The sequence below is a fragment of the Mustela putorius genome, unplaced genomic scaffold (assembly GCF_011764305.1).
Source record: "Mustela putorius furo isolate JIRA1106 unplaced genomic scaffold, ASM1176430v1.1 tig00004007_pilon_pilon_pilon, whole genome shotgun sequence".
Lineage (NCBI taxonomy): Eukaryota > Metazoa > Chordata > Mammalia > Carnivora > Mustelidae > Mustela > Mustela putorius.
Window position 1 is genome coordinate 11,720,356 of NW_025422145.1, and position 13,541 is coordinate 11,733,896.

The following is a 13,541-nucleotide window of genomic DNA, read 5'->3' on the forward strand; positions in this document are numbered from 1 at the left end:
ATAAATAAATAAAATCTTTAAAAAAAAAAGTTATTAAAAAAATAAGTTGTCACAGGACCAACACGTTTTTTGGTGGCTAGGTAGTTGACATTGAAAGGAAACAAGGGGTGAGGATCTCCAGGCACATCTCTGAAGGAAGAAGGGTCCTTAGTGATGAGTGAACAGCAGACATTATTTACTGTCTTTAAATTATCTGAAGGTGAAGTGTCCAGGGGGTTACTTTGAGGAAAGAGCTCTGGATTTGATGCTGGCCTCCTGTGCATTCAGATGCCATCGCACCTGCCCTACAATTTGGGCAAGTTGTTTTCACCTTTCTAACCCTTGTGTCCTTGCCCACAGTGTGGGATCATGCTCTCTACCTCGTAGTTATGCAGAAGTAGTGCCATTTGTTTGTAGTGTGTTGTGGTATACGACGGGTTCAGTAAACTTCAGGTTGACTTATAAATACGGTACAAGAGAGAGAATAAGTTGGTAAGAAGCAGGTGGCTTTAAGGGAAACTTGAGAGGTAGAGAAAGGATTTGTGTTTGAAAAAGAAAGACATTTGAGAGTTGGAAATTCCTAAGGACTTCAGCGAGGTCTGGTTTGTGGGTGTTGTTTTTGTTTTTGTTTTAAGACTTTATTTATTTGAGGGGCACCTGGGTGGCTCAGTGGGTTAAGCCACTGCCTTCCGCTCAGGTCATGATCTCAGGGTCCTGGGATCAAGCCCCGCATTGGGCTCTCTGCTCCCGCCTCTCTCTCTGCCTGCCTCTGCCTACTTGTGATCATTCTCTCTCTCTGTCAAATAGATAAAATAAAAATCTTTTTCAAAAAAAGATTTTATTTATCTGAGAGAGAGAGAGATAGGGACAGAAAGCCCAAGCAGAGAGGAGAGGGAGAAGCAGGCTCCCCACTGAGTGGGAAGCTGGACTCAGGGCTCAATCCCAGGATGCTGGGATCATGATGTGTGCCGAAGGCAGAGGCTTAACCGACTGAGCCACCCAGGCGCCCCCACATCTCTTGTGACTGAAAAGGCTTCAAACACCAAACAGTAAATTGGTCTACATTTTTTTTTTTTAATTGTTACATCTTTATGTAAAAACTGTGCTGTGCCTTGCCAGGAGTGCTATGTGCAGTTGAGTCCATACTCCCAAAGGGATCTGATGGTACTAGATAATATCAGAAAAGGGAACCTAGTCGGATCAAAGACTAGAATTCTTGAATGTGAAAAAGAGCACAATCAGAATTGGCGAAATGATGAATGACCCCAAGGAGGTAAACATTGACCTGTTCATAAATCATCAGACGTTTCGATAGCGGCACTGTGAGCAGAACAAATGCTGTGGTGACTATGTTTAGGGCATGCATGAGAAGCACTGTAGGAAACAGCCATTTGAGAAGTGCTTTAGACGGGAAGTACAAGTGGGTTTTTAGAGATAGAGAACTCCTTTGTGAAGGGCAGGGCCATAGGTGGTTCCAGAAGAAACTGGGCTCTACCTCACTTGATGTTTGATGTCAGGGAGAGGGGTATGATGCTTCCCGCACTGGATAGGACCTGACCCCATGGGGCTGCTCCTGAATTCCTGAGCAATATAGGATTCAATCAGACATGTATCTTTTCAAAACTCTACACTCTGTATGGGGAAAAATATTTATAGATATGATTTTTTTAATATTAGTAAGGATCTTTATTAAAGAGTGTAAAGAGTAGCTCCTTAAGATAACGATTTCAGTGGCTCAGTTGGTTAAGGCCAGGTCATGATCCCAGGTTCCTCGGCTCGAGCTCCAGGGCACGCTCCCTCCTTGGTACAGAGCCTGCTCCCCGCCTTCTCCGGCTTGTACCGTGTGTGCGTGTGTGTGTGTGTGTTTCTAGTAAGTAAATAAAATCTTTTTTTTTTTAAAGATAAATATTTCAATCTTCTAGAAAACTAGTTTTTCTCTCCCCCTTCCTCTGTCAAAACATCTGACAAATTGTATTGATGTTCTATTAGGAAGAGAGAGGACCTCTAGATCTTCCTAACCAGCCACCCCTGCAAGGGGAAGGACTTAGTAAGATGATTGGATTCAGCTCTCCGAGCCCGGATGGCCAGTAGAGGGGTTACTTATGGTTGTTTTCTATTTCACAGAGATACAGAGGGAAAAATAACTTTAGCATAACTTTGACAACTCTACCAGGTGACCACACCCGCAGATGAAGTCTCAGGCACGTGAGAGCCCATCTTGGACAGGGATTTGCCCATCAGAACAGAAACAGCCTGGAGTTTGAAATTTTCAGTGGTGGCCATGGATGGCAGAGTGGAGGAAGCTAATATAGTCTTTGGGTGTTCAAAAATGCCCAGAAACAAACAGTGCAAGAGAAGACTACTGGCAAAAGAGTATAGATCCCAAATGACCACCCGAGAGTTTGTGTAGTGTCTTCACACCTGACCCTCCAACAGTCCTTTAGGGAAATAGATGGCATATTTGTTCTGGTTCTCACTTTTTAACAGATTAGTACACTGAGAGGCAGGAGATTTGTGGAGTTCAGTGATAGAATTTCCAGGATCCTAGCCTAAGAAACTTTCCATCAAGGCAAATAGAAGGTAAGACTCTTGGAGAAGAACCTGCAGCTTGTAATTACAAGCAGATTGGAGCCATCTGAGCACCCCTCTTTCTTTTCGCCTGGGGGCTGATGGCCCCGCTTTGCCTTCATCCGACATTGTGCAATAGTTGGAGAACGAGCCAAATGGATGGTGAGCGCTGCTGTTTGTACTGAGCCAGCAGTGTCCTCTGCCAGGAGTGGACAATACCTGTCCTAGAGAGCACTGAGTAGGTTTTCCTGTCCCAGCACCAGCATCAGTCCTACAGGGGACTCCCTTCATGGCTGAGACAGTGGACTCCAGGAACAGGTGTTATGCACCAGCATTAAAGAATCCGGCACAAAGGAAGTGGCTGGCCATGTTGGCAGAGACAGCACAGCTTGGAAGCCTTATCCAGCATTTGGGAATGTTTTCAAGTTTTGAAAACAGAATCTTCTTAATCTATCTTAACTGCAAGTCTTTGTTGATGTCTATATGATAATCAGTGCTTGAAACTAATTGACAAACTCTTATTTTCTTTGTGGCTTTTGGAGAAGCAGCCCGTGTCTTCTGTCCCCATCTTTGTTCTCACCTTTGGACTATGCAGACACGTGTGTGTTCTCCCTCCCACCCCCACCCAGGTCTTTGTGTCATGTAGTCTGAGTCACATACATGAGAGTTTTGGAGATTATTCGTAGACCCATGTTTAATTTGTAGACCACATGTTTAATATGATGTATACATGATACAATTTTAACTTAAGGGAAAAGCAGGTCCGAACTATGGAAGTTTTTGAAAACGTGAGGTGTTTGAATTCATTTCGAGCAGAGTGTGTAATGTGAGAGGGCTTATAGTAGAAATGAGAAGAATTTACAGGAGGTGTATCAGAACACCAGGGTAAGTTTGCTGCTCCTGACTGTGTTACAGGCGCAGTTACTGCAACCAGCGAGTAGCTACGCACCTGAAGAAGTCCTGGGGGCAGGTCCCTGGGCAGAGCAGCCCATGTTCTACAGCAGAGGCCTTTATTGTTGATTTGTTGTTTCTTAAAGATAATACATGTTTATGCCCATCCGCCCCCGCCTGTCCGCCCAAATCCAGCTATAAACTGTGAAACTTCCATTCATCCCTGACCCTCAGCCACACTAGATTCTTACGGCATGTCCCACCAATGACACTATGCAAAATCAAGAAATTACATCTTCCTTTTTCCTTGTTTTTACACGAGTAATAGCATACTGTACACACGGGTCTGCATTTTGATTTCTTCCACTTAGCCACACATTTAAAGGGACCTTCCTTAAGGGTTCTTCTTGATGGCCTCACTGATTGCCACTACAGTGGGATTTACTTCCATGTACATAAAAGCAAAGGTTCTTTGTACTTTACACACCACTTGACTAAGCTTGATTTTTCTGACTCCCAGCCCCACAGCAAATTACACAGAAAAGGTCCAGCACCATCTAGGCATCAGGAGGATGATAAGAAGGAAATCATAAGTCACAGAAAGAAGCAGAAGTCACCTAAAAAAAAATAAACAGGGGTGCCCAGGTGGCTCAGTTAAGCATCCCAACTCTTGATTGTGGCTCAGGTCTCAATCTCCGGGTCATAATAAAACAAAAACAGAAATGTACAGACAACAGCAACAACCAGAAAAGGCCAGCAAAGCCTTCCAGCCCTCTGAACTTGCCTGGAAGGCATCATTTACTCAGTGATTATTTATTGAGCACCAGTTGCATGCCAGGCCCAGGTGACAGACATCAGTGTACTAGAGAATGGTGCATTATTGAAACTCTGGCTGAAAAGCATACTCTTTGAGGAGACAGAGTTCTGCAATACAGACTTCAGAGAAAAAACTCTATTTCAATTTGGCTAGCTTTCAAGAGGTAATCCTCCTAGAGCCCTGCTGGGCTGGCTTTTTACTTACAGTTTTTCTGATGGGGCACATTGCTTCAACAGTCTCTTTTTTTTTTTTTTTTAAGATTTTATTTACTTGTCAGAGAGGGAGAGAGAGCGAGCACAGGCAGACAGAAAGGCAGGCAGAGGCAGAGGGAGAAGCAGGCTCCCTGCTGAGCAAGGAGCCCGATGTGGGACTCCATCCCAGGACACTGGGATCATGACCTGAGCCGAAGGCAGCTGCTCAACCAACTGAGCCACCCAGGCGTCCCTGCTTCAACAGTCTTAACCAGATTAATATTTCTTGCATTTATCCTCTTGATATGTACACTGTCCATTCTTTTAGCAAACCATCTTCACTTTTCAAAAAATGGTCGGAGAGGGACACCTGGGTGGCTCAGTTGGTTGGACGGCTGCCTTCGGCTCAGGTCATGATCCTGGAGTCCCGGGATCGAGTCCCGCATCGGACTTCCAGCTCCATGGGGAGTCTGCTTCTCTCTCTGACCTTCTCCTCATTCATGCTCTCTCTCAAGTAAATAAATAAAAATCTTTAAAAAAAAAAAAAAAATGGTCGGAGAGGAAAATTTCATTTGAGTAATCAAATGGCAGTCTGGGGATGAATGGAATTTTGACTGTACCATTCTGGCGGCAGAAATCAGTAATCCACTTAAAATGCTTCAGTGGAAAAACACGCATGGATTATTGGTGCTTCCTCCATAGATGTCCCTACCTCTCCACTTCCCCTGAATCAGAGGTTCATGTGGGGAGAGGGAGGCAGGGATTAGAGTGCCTGGAGTGGATTGTCCCATCTCACGTGGTTCTATAACCCCCCCCCCAATTGATCTTACACCAAAACTTGTGTGGGTCCCAGCTTCTAACCCGCCACTCAGAGAACAAAGAGGCAAGTCCAGAGCACGTGACTCTGTAAGCTTCATCGCTAGTACTTTTGTCGTCTTGGTAGGACAGCTTAACCTGCTTTTCAGGGTGTGTCTGGCTTTGCATCTGCTCTGGTGGTCTGTCCTTAGAAACACTAAATGGGAAGAGAAGCAGGATGGTCCCATTCAGTGGTGTACCTACCTGGCCAGGTAAGGTCAAGATACAATTCCATTTTTCCTCCCGGTAGAATAGACCAATTGAATCTATCATGTCAAGTTTCAGACTTTAAGATGAGTTAGTTACTGGAAGGTACCTGCTTACCTCACCTGGTTGGAGCTTTACGCAGTGAGACCACATCTCATCGTTCTGTTCTCTGGTTTTGTTTCGCCATAGGGAACCTGCTAAGTCCTGGTTTGCTGTCACATTGGCAAGCTGATAGTCTCACGGCTGTTGTGTTTGTACAAATCCATTGTCACAATTACTCATATAACACTCAAAGCAAAGGTGGCCATTGGTGACTTGGTCGCACTATTTTTATGTAAAGATTAGCACTTTTTTCAAGCAGAGAAAGACAACTATCATATGATCTCCCTGATATGAGGAAGTGGTGATGCAACATGGAGGCTTAAGTGGGTAGAAGAAGAATAAATGAAACAAGATGGGATTGGGAGGGAGACAAACCATAAGTGACTCTTAATCTCACAAAACAAACTGAGGGTTGCCGGGGGGAGGGGGTTTGGGAGAAGGGGGTGGGATTATGGACATTGGGGAGGGTATGTGATTTGGTGAGTGCTGTGAAGTGTGTAAACCTGGTGATTCACAGACCTGTACCCCTGGGGATAAAAATATATGTTTATAAAAAATAAAAAATTAAAAAAAAAAAAAAAAAAAGATTAGCACTTTTTTTTTTTTTTTCCAAATAGGCTCAATGCCCAGTGTGGAGCCCAGTGTGTGGGGCTTGAACTCATCGCCTTAGAATCAAGACCTGAGTTGAGATCAAGAGTTGGATGCTTAACTGACTGAGTAACCCAGGCGCCCCACATTTTTACTATTATTGGTGAATATTCTCCAGCTTTGTCTAAAGGAGAGGACCTTAAGTTAGTTAGGTCCCTAACCTGACCCCTTTTTTCAGAAGGTTTTGTTCTGAAACCTGAGTATTGCATAGTAAAAATGTACATAAGTTAACTGTTATCTCACCAAGCCTATAAAACCCTCTCCTTTGTACTGGGATACTAAATGTCATTTAGGAAAATCACAGGAAGCCAGCAGGGGCAGATTTGTTCAGGTTAGTATAGTAAGCCAGATATTTCAGAAGTGACAACTGGGGTGCCTGGGTGGCTCTGGGTTAAAGCCTCTGCCTTTGGCTCAGGTCATGGTCTCAGGGTCCTGGGATCAAGTCCCGCTTCGGGCTCTCTGCTCAGCAGGGACCCTGCTTCCTCCTTTCTCTCTCTGCCTGCCTCTCTGCCTACTTGTGATCTCTCTCTCTCTGTCAAATAAATAAATAAAATCTTAAAAAAAGTGACAACTGATGGCATGTCTACTTGTGTGTGTTACATATTAATGGTAGGAATTAAATTTTAAAACATCATAAGGTATGTTCTACTTTTAATCACAAGCAGAACCTTGTTTCTGAAGACCTCCTGTTACGACTGCTGCCCTAATTCCAAATCATGTCACATTTTGTGTGGTTTAGTAGCCATGGACAGGATCATTTATGAACAAATATCTCTAAGAGCAGCAGAGTTCAGGTGCTGCATTTCTTGAGCCATGGGAGCATCCCTGATTCCCAGTTGATTGACAGGTTGTCATTTGGGTTTGGGCGTTGACTGGGCAGTGATGTTGCTGTGGTTGATAATGCTCCTGCTGCCCTGGGTCCGTGAGGGGCTTCTGTGATGAGAATGGAAGAACATCTCCAGGCTTCCTCTGCCCTGCACAAGTGGCAAGTGATGTGTGGTTTAGTGTAGAAGGCTGGTGAAGGGGAGTAGACAGAAAGAGCATGCAGCTTGTGAAGGGTGTTCTGGTTTTGGTGGTGGTGGTGGTTGTGCTTGACTTATTTAAGGAAAACACCCCAAGAGTATGGGGTGGTTGGTAACATGTTTTGAAAACACAGCAGGCGTGTTTCGAAGTCCAGTGAAGCCAAACATATATTTGCATTCTGTTTTGATGAGGTGTTTACTAATTTGGGGCCTGGGCAGTGTGTCATACCCTTTCTATGTGTGTTTTCTGCTAGTGCCTGGATCAAAGTGGAACAGCTAAAGCCATACCATGCACACAAGGAGGAAATGATAAAGATTAACAAGGGGAAACGATTCCAGCAGGCTGTGGATGCTGTCGAAGAGTTCCTCCGGAGAGCCAAAGGGAAAGACCAGGTGAGAGACTGATCCTTGCTTTATTCCAACATCTGACTGGTTATTTTGGTGTAGTAACTAACAGATTAAATACGGCCCAAACCCAAACCCTACTCTTACGAAATGCCAATGGAAAGAATACTACTTCAAATCTAGGGTATCCGCGTTTTGCCTATCAGCTTGAAACTCCATGAATGCAGCAAACTTTTCTGAAATGGATTGCTGTTCTTAGGAAAGTCTCTTGGACTCAGGAGAAGTATCTCAGCTTTTGAGTACCACACAGGCATTTCTCCCTTTTACATCCTAGAGATTAGGAGTATAGCTTCTTGGGTATATCCACTGCCTGGGTGTAAATCCCACATCTTAGCTCTGGGACTATAGGCAAGTGATTTGACTTTATCTGCTTCCCCAAACATCAGTGGGAGTGATAACAGAACCTATTTCGTAGGGTTGTTGTGTGGATAGCACACATAAAACGCTTCTCCTAGGGTGTGGCTTGTGTAAATGGCGGTGATGGCAGCAGTGGCTGCTGTGGTGGCTATCATTGTTATTATTAAACTTTCAGACGTCGTCCCACAATTCTGCTGATGACAAGAATCGGCGTAATTCCAGTGAGGAGAGAAGTAGGCCAAACTCAGGTGATGAGAAGCGGAAGCTTAGCCTGTCTGAAGGGAAGGTGAAGAAGAACATGGGAGAAGGAAAGAAGAGGGTGTCTTCAGGCTCATCAGAGAGAGGCTCCAAGTCCCCTCTGAAAAGAGCCCAAGAGCAGAGTCCCCGGAAACGGGGTCGGCCCCCAAAGGATGAGAAGGTTTGTTTTACCTCTGCAGCTTCTGGGATTAGCAACTTCCTTTTGTATATGAAAGAGCTGAGCCTTACAGTGTGCCTCAGCTCACTGAGTGGACATAGAAACCTGTGCTAAGCACTGCCCTAAAGAATACTGCAGACCAGGGGAGGGACACAGCCTGGGTGCACAGGCATGACATAGGAACACAAGGCTGTAAAGGATCTTGCATTCAGCTAGATGGTCATGGCCAGAGAATAGTCCACCTGAGCCAGCATGTGAGGGCTGGCACTGGAAGGGGCTTGAGAACAAAGAGGGGAAAAGCATTCCAGAGACAGAGGGCCCAGCCTGCATGGGGCTTGATGTTGTGTGGATGTTCTCATTATAGGTAAAGGACAAAGAGGAGAGCAGAGAGCTAAAAGTGAGTAGTCACTGGGTTGTAGAGGGCCTTGAGGTCTACTACTAAAGCAATATTTACGGTCACAGAGTCAGTAGGGGGCCACAAGTTTGTTGAAGCTAGGTGGCAGGGTGGTGTGTTCTCGAAGCTGTGTGTTAGCATTGGTGGAGGGCAGAGAAGACAGGCTAAAGCCAGTCCGAAAGCTAAACCTAGGTTTACGCTTACATAAGGAGCTATCCTGATAGCAAATACTAAAAGGAACTGCCTGAGAGGCACTTCAGAGGAAGGGCTCATAAGATTTAGAACTGGTTCCAGAGGAAGTGGTGGGGGAGATGATTTCAGGTTTTTGTTTGGGAAATGGTAACACCATTCTTAAGAGCAAGAGTCTGGAGTAGAGTTGGCATACGGAGCAGAAGGACTAGTACTATTTTGACTGTGATGAATTTGAGGTGATGCCAATGCCTAATGCTAGACTGTTAGGGAGCCTTGAACTAATGTCAGGATGGTCTGTAGAGGTGGGAGGCAGATAGGTAGAAAGTATGTTGGAGAACACATACGAAGTATATCTGAGGCCCCACTGGCCCTCTACTTTCACAGAAAGTAAGGAGGGAGCAGTCAAAGGCAAGAGTGTGCTTTGCAGGGGAAACACCCTTAGATCAAAGTTGGAAGGGTTTGGAAGAGCCATCACAGTGAAATAAAGTAGAAATAATGTACCTTTCACCTTCCTGAAAAGATACGGGCCAAGTCTTAAAAGCCAAGGGAAGAGAATTTGAGATGGAGGGGATAGTCTGTCAAAACACAGGGAAGGATTGTTAGAGCACAATCAAGGGGACGGGAGCCAGATGGCTGGCAGAAACAGTTGGGTGATAAGGCCGTAATGAAACGCTAGACCGCATCAGATCATGGCCTGCAAATTCAGACACCAGCGAGACCAGACAGGTTGCTGCAGCAAGGGGAGAGGCTTGCTAAGGGTCCACAGCCCTCACCTGCCTCCACGCTGAGAGCAGTAGGGGTGACAGCAGCTGGCGCTCAGGGGAGATCATGCTCTGTCCATGGGGTTCCAGCCAACTTGTGCCAGGTTGTCTGATTTTTCCTCAAGAGAAGCTGAAAATACAGTTTTATGTGAAACACTCCAGTTTTAAATGTTACATGCTAATTCAAAATTTTAAAGTACTTTTAGGTCCAAGGAACATCTCTGGGCCCGATTGAGCCTGTGGGCTGCCACTGAGTGACCACTGTGTTAGAGAAGATCCTTCTCACTGTCAGATGACCCGAGACTGAGAGTAGACAGAGTGACTAGCGGTCGGGACAGCCCTGGCTGACACTGAGCACAGGGAACTGCAGCCAGAGGTGGAGAAGATGGAGAAAACGCCTAGCCGCGGTGCAGAAAGAACTCCTCAGGGGGTGTGATCAGATTTGGTCCAGTTGAACTGATTTCCTGGGGATCCAGAGGCATCTGAGCTGTCAGGTTTTATACTGTTCTCCAAATTCCTATTTTCTGCCTTCTGAAGCCGTGGATCTCACCAACTCCGTGCTGGCCCAGCAGAGAAACGACATCTTTTTGGAAAAAGGGAGGTGTCCAGGAGAGGTGAGGAGGAGGTCTGAGTCCGAACTGTGACTCCATAACTTTGTGCAACTGTGTGACCTTGGCCAGCTACCTTTGCCTTGGTTTTGTTTCCTCATCTGATCACTGGAAATAGTAGTGATACCTGTCTCTCTTGTTTGTTGTGATAATTAAATGAGTAACGAGCAAAGCACCAAAAACAGTGAGCCGTGAACTACGCTTCTGATGAATGGCTTTACATGTGTCAGTGTCTGGCAGTAGCCCATTGTGCAGCGAGAGCATAGTGGGTTTAGTGTAACCCGAGGCCACCACCGGGCTCTCTGCAGGGACTCTTCTCACGGGCTCCCAGAGAAAAGCAGTTTGCCCTTGAGTCTGAATTATTAATTAGGGGGTAGTAACATTTCTGCTGCTGTTCTTGGAGTGAGGTCCTCAGCCGAGACTTCTACTTGCTATTTACCCTCAGCACAGCCCTTTGTGCATTCTCCTTGCTTGGCCCGGCCTCTAGCGAAGGATTTGTCAGCTGGAGAGGAAGGATTTTGGCTAGTGGTGCAGGGAGGCACAGCCATTTCGGTTCAGACAGTTGGTTTTAATTAAGCACCTTCAGAGATGTAGGGAATCTGGGCTTGGAATTTTGGTGCATCTTCTGATCTCTGTGCTCTAAAAAGAGTGTGTGTTGCTACAGTAATTGTCAGTTGGCTGTCAGGCTTCTTTCTGAAACAGCAGTAACCTAGGCTGATACCTGGGCAAAGCCCCAGATGATTGCCATTTGGAGCCGTAATCTCCTGTCCCCTGAGGATCAGTGGGAAAGGCTGACCTTTTGATGGAGAAGTGTCAGTTCCATGCAAACAGGGAAAGGCTGGGATCGTGTGACTCCAGTGTGAGAGGTGTGCTTTCATCCTCTCTCAGGGGCTCTCGTCTCCAAGTGCTGGGCAGGGAAGGAGAACTGCAGCTCTAGTCGGCGCGCCACACCCTGACAGCCCGCAGCCGCCAGGGCTCTGTCTCTCCCCAGGTCCCGGAGTGCTGCAGAGGCTGATGGTTTGGGAGCTGAGGCCTTCTGCTGCTGCCAGATGGAAAGCCAGTGCTCTCCACCCCACTCTCCCTCTGTCCTGAGACCTGAAGCAGGTCACTAGAGCTGTGCTGCCCCGCCACAGGGGACAGATACAGAGTATGTCCACCGTGGTAGGACGTTCTTTGGGGCAGTGCTGCATTAGGCCCCTTTTTCCCCCAGAGATCTTTATTCAGCACCTGTGGATGAAGCTGATCCACCAGAAGCCAGATGTCTAGTGATTCAGCCACATGATACTTTGACAAGGCCCCTCCCATGTTCACTTCTTCAGTAAATAATGAAACATCTCATCAGTGCCAGGCATGGCTCCCACCATGGAATACAGAGTAAACAAAATTGGCAAAGGTCTTGCTTTCATAGAACTCACTGATAATAACATCAGTATCATGTTCTAATGGGGGAAGATACAGAGGGGTCAGGGAAAGCACCCCCATAAGGTTACATTTCCATGGAGACCTCAAGTGAGCCTGTGAGCTAAGTAGATCACTGTTGGAAGAGCGTTCCCAGTAGTGTGAAGGCACTAAGGCAGGCGTATGCCTGGTGTGTTTGGGGAACGGCTGGAGGGCCAAGGGTTAGTGCTGGTGAGTTGGAGAGTGGTGAGAGGGAAGAAAATATAATAGGACATGAATTCGGAGAGTAGGATGGAGTGAGGGTTGTAGAACTTGTAGTGCCCCATAGGCCATGATATTTTAGCCTTTAGCCTGACTATGAGACAGGAAGCCAGTTGTAGGCAGAGAAGTGATAGCTGCTGTGTACAGTCTAGACTGCAGTGTTTCAGAACAGAAATGGGGGGATCCCTTTTGCTACAGCCCAAGTGACAGGTGATGGCAGCCTAGCTTGAATGTTAGCAGTGGGGTGGCCAAAGGGGTTCCCAGATCAGCAGTCGTAAAACCATAATCATTGCCAGCAGATAAGAGGAGGGTGGAATCAAGATGAACCGCAAAGATCTCAGCCTGGGAGAATGCAGCTGCTTTTCTAAGACTGCGAAGACTATTGAAGAAGCTGTTTGGGCAGGGAAATCCAGGGTTCGGAGTGGGGCATGTCAAGATTTCCATGAGATATCCAAGTAGAAATGTCAGGAGAGAAATTGTGGCTGGAATATCCCACTTGCATAAAGGGAGTGTGATGTAAACTTGGTGGAGGGGACAAGAGCACAGCAGGTGTAAGCTGAAGCAGCTCGCTGTCCAGGATGGGTATGGCCAGGCCCTTGGTGAGGAGGTGCACCCCGTTCTACTGGGTCCTGCCCTGGCATCAGCCTAGAGAACAAGTGGGGCTCTTCGTTCCCAGCTGCTCTGAGTTGGAAGTCTATCTTTGTCACTTAGTAGCTAAAATGCTGGGCACATTTCCTCATTGGCACCATGTGGCTTTCTTAGTGTTTTTTGAGGTCTTCTCTGAAGAGGGTACTGTTTTCTTAATGTTCATTATTGGCCATAAGGACACTTCACTGTGATTTGCTGACAACACTGCACACCACAGTTGGGCTTTCCAGAGACACCTGTCCTTGCAAAACTTGGGCACAAGAAGACAATTTGTTATTCCAAGAACAGAGAAGAAACCTTTGTTCCCTGTTAATGAAAACTTGCCTGGTTTCCCCCTGATGGACAGTCAGAACCGTGCCTGGGGACTGAGACTGGAGTTGGGGTTCTTTTAATGTGGAGTGTGACTGAAGGAAGCAGAGCAGTGAAGAGGTGCTCCCCGATTTGGCGCAGGAAGACATCTGCTACTGAGGTGGCCTCAGTGTCTTGACCATCTGCCTTTCCCTCTGTAGGATCTCACCATCCCTGAGTCTAGTACCGTGAAGGGGGTGATGGCTGGACCGATGGCCGCGTTTAAATGGCAGCCGACTGTGAGCGAGGTAACAAGCTCTCCCGCAGACCAGGATAAGCCCAGCCTCCAAGCTGGTTTCCTGGCCCGTGTGAGGCGCTTTTCCTTTCCCCATTTTTTAAATTGCGAAATAGTACCGAGGTGTACGAGGGGGGGATGTGCACGTCTCCACCCTCAGGAATGCACAGTTTCAAGTTCTATGTAACTTCTTCTAGACCTTTTGGTAGACGCCCCACTCACGCATCATTTATAGAATT

At 46.5% G+C, this 13,541-nt stretch overlaps 1 protein-coding gene across 7 annotated transcripts in view; it reads left to right on the forward strand.

The window, feature by feature from the left end:
• Positions 1-13,541, forward strand: part of GLYR1 (glyoxylate reductase 1 homolog) — a 36,051-nt gene that overhangs the window by 5,119 nt on the left and 17,391 nt on the right. For 5 of the 7 annotated variants that reach the window (XM_013055198.2, XM_045072201.1, XM_004750443.3 and 2 more), the window contains exons 4-6: positions 7,535-7,673; positions 8,218-8,460; positions 13,229-13,315. In XM_013055198.2, the coding sequence (XP_012910652.1) occupies positions 7,535-7,673; positions 8,218-8,460; positions 13,229-13,315 (469 nt within the window). The remainder of the gene's footprint in view (positions 1-7,534; positions 7,674-8,217; positions 8,461-13,228; positions 13,316-13,541) is intronic. The other 2 variants (XM_045072202.1, XM_013055201.2) reach the window with 1 other exon arrangement.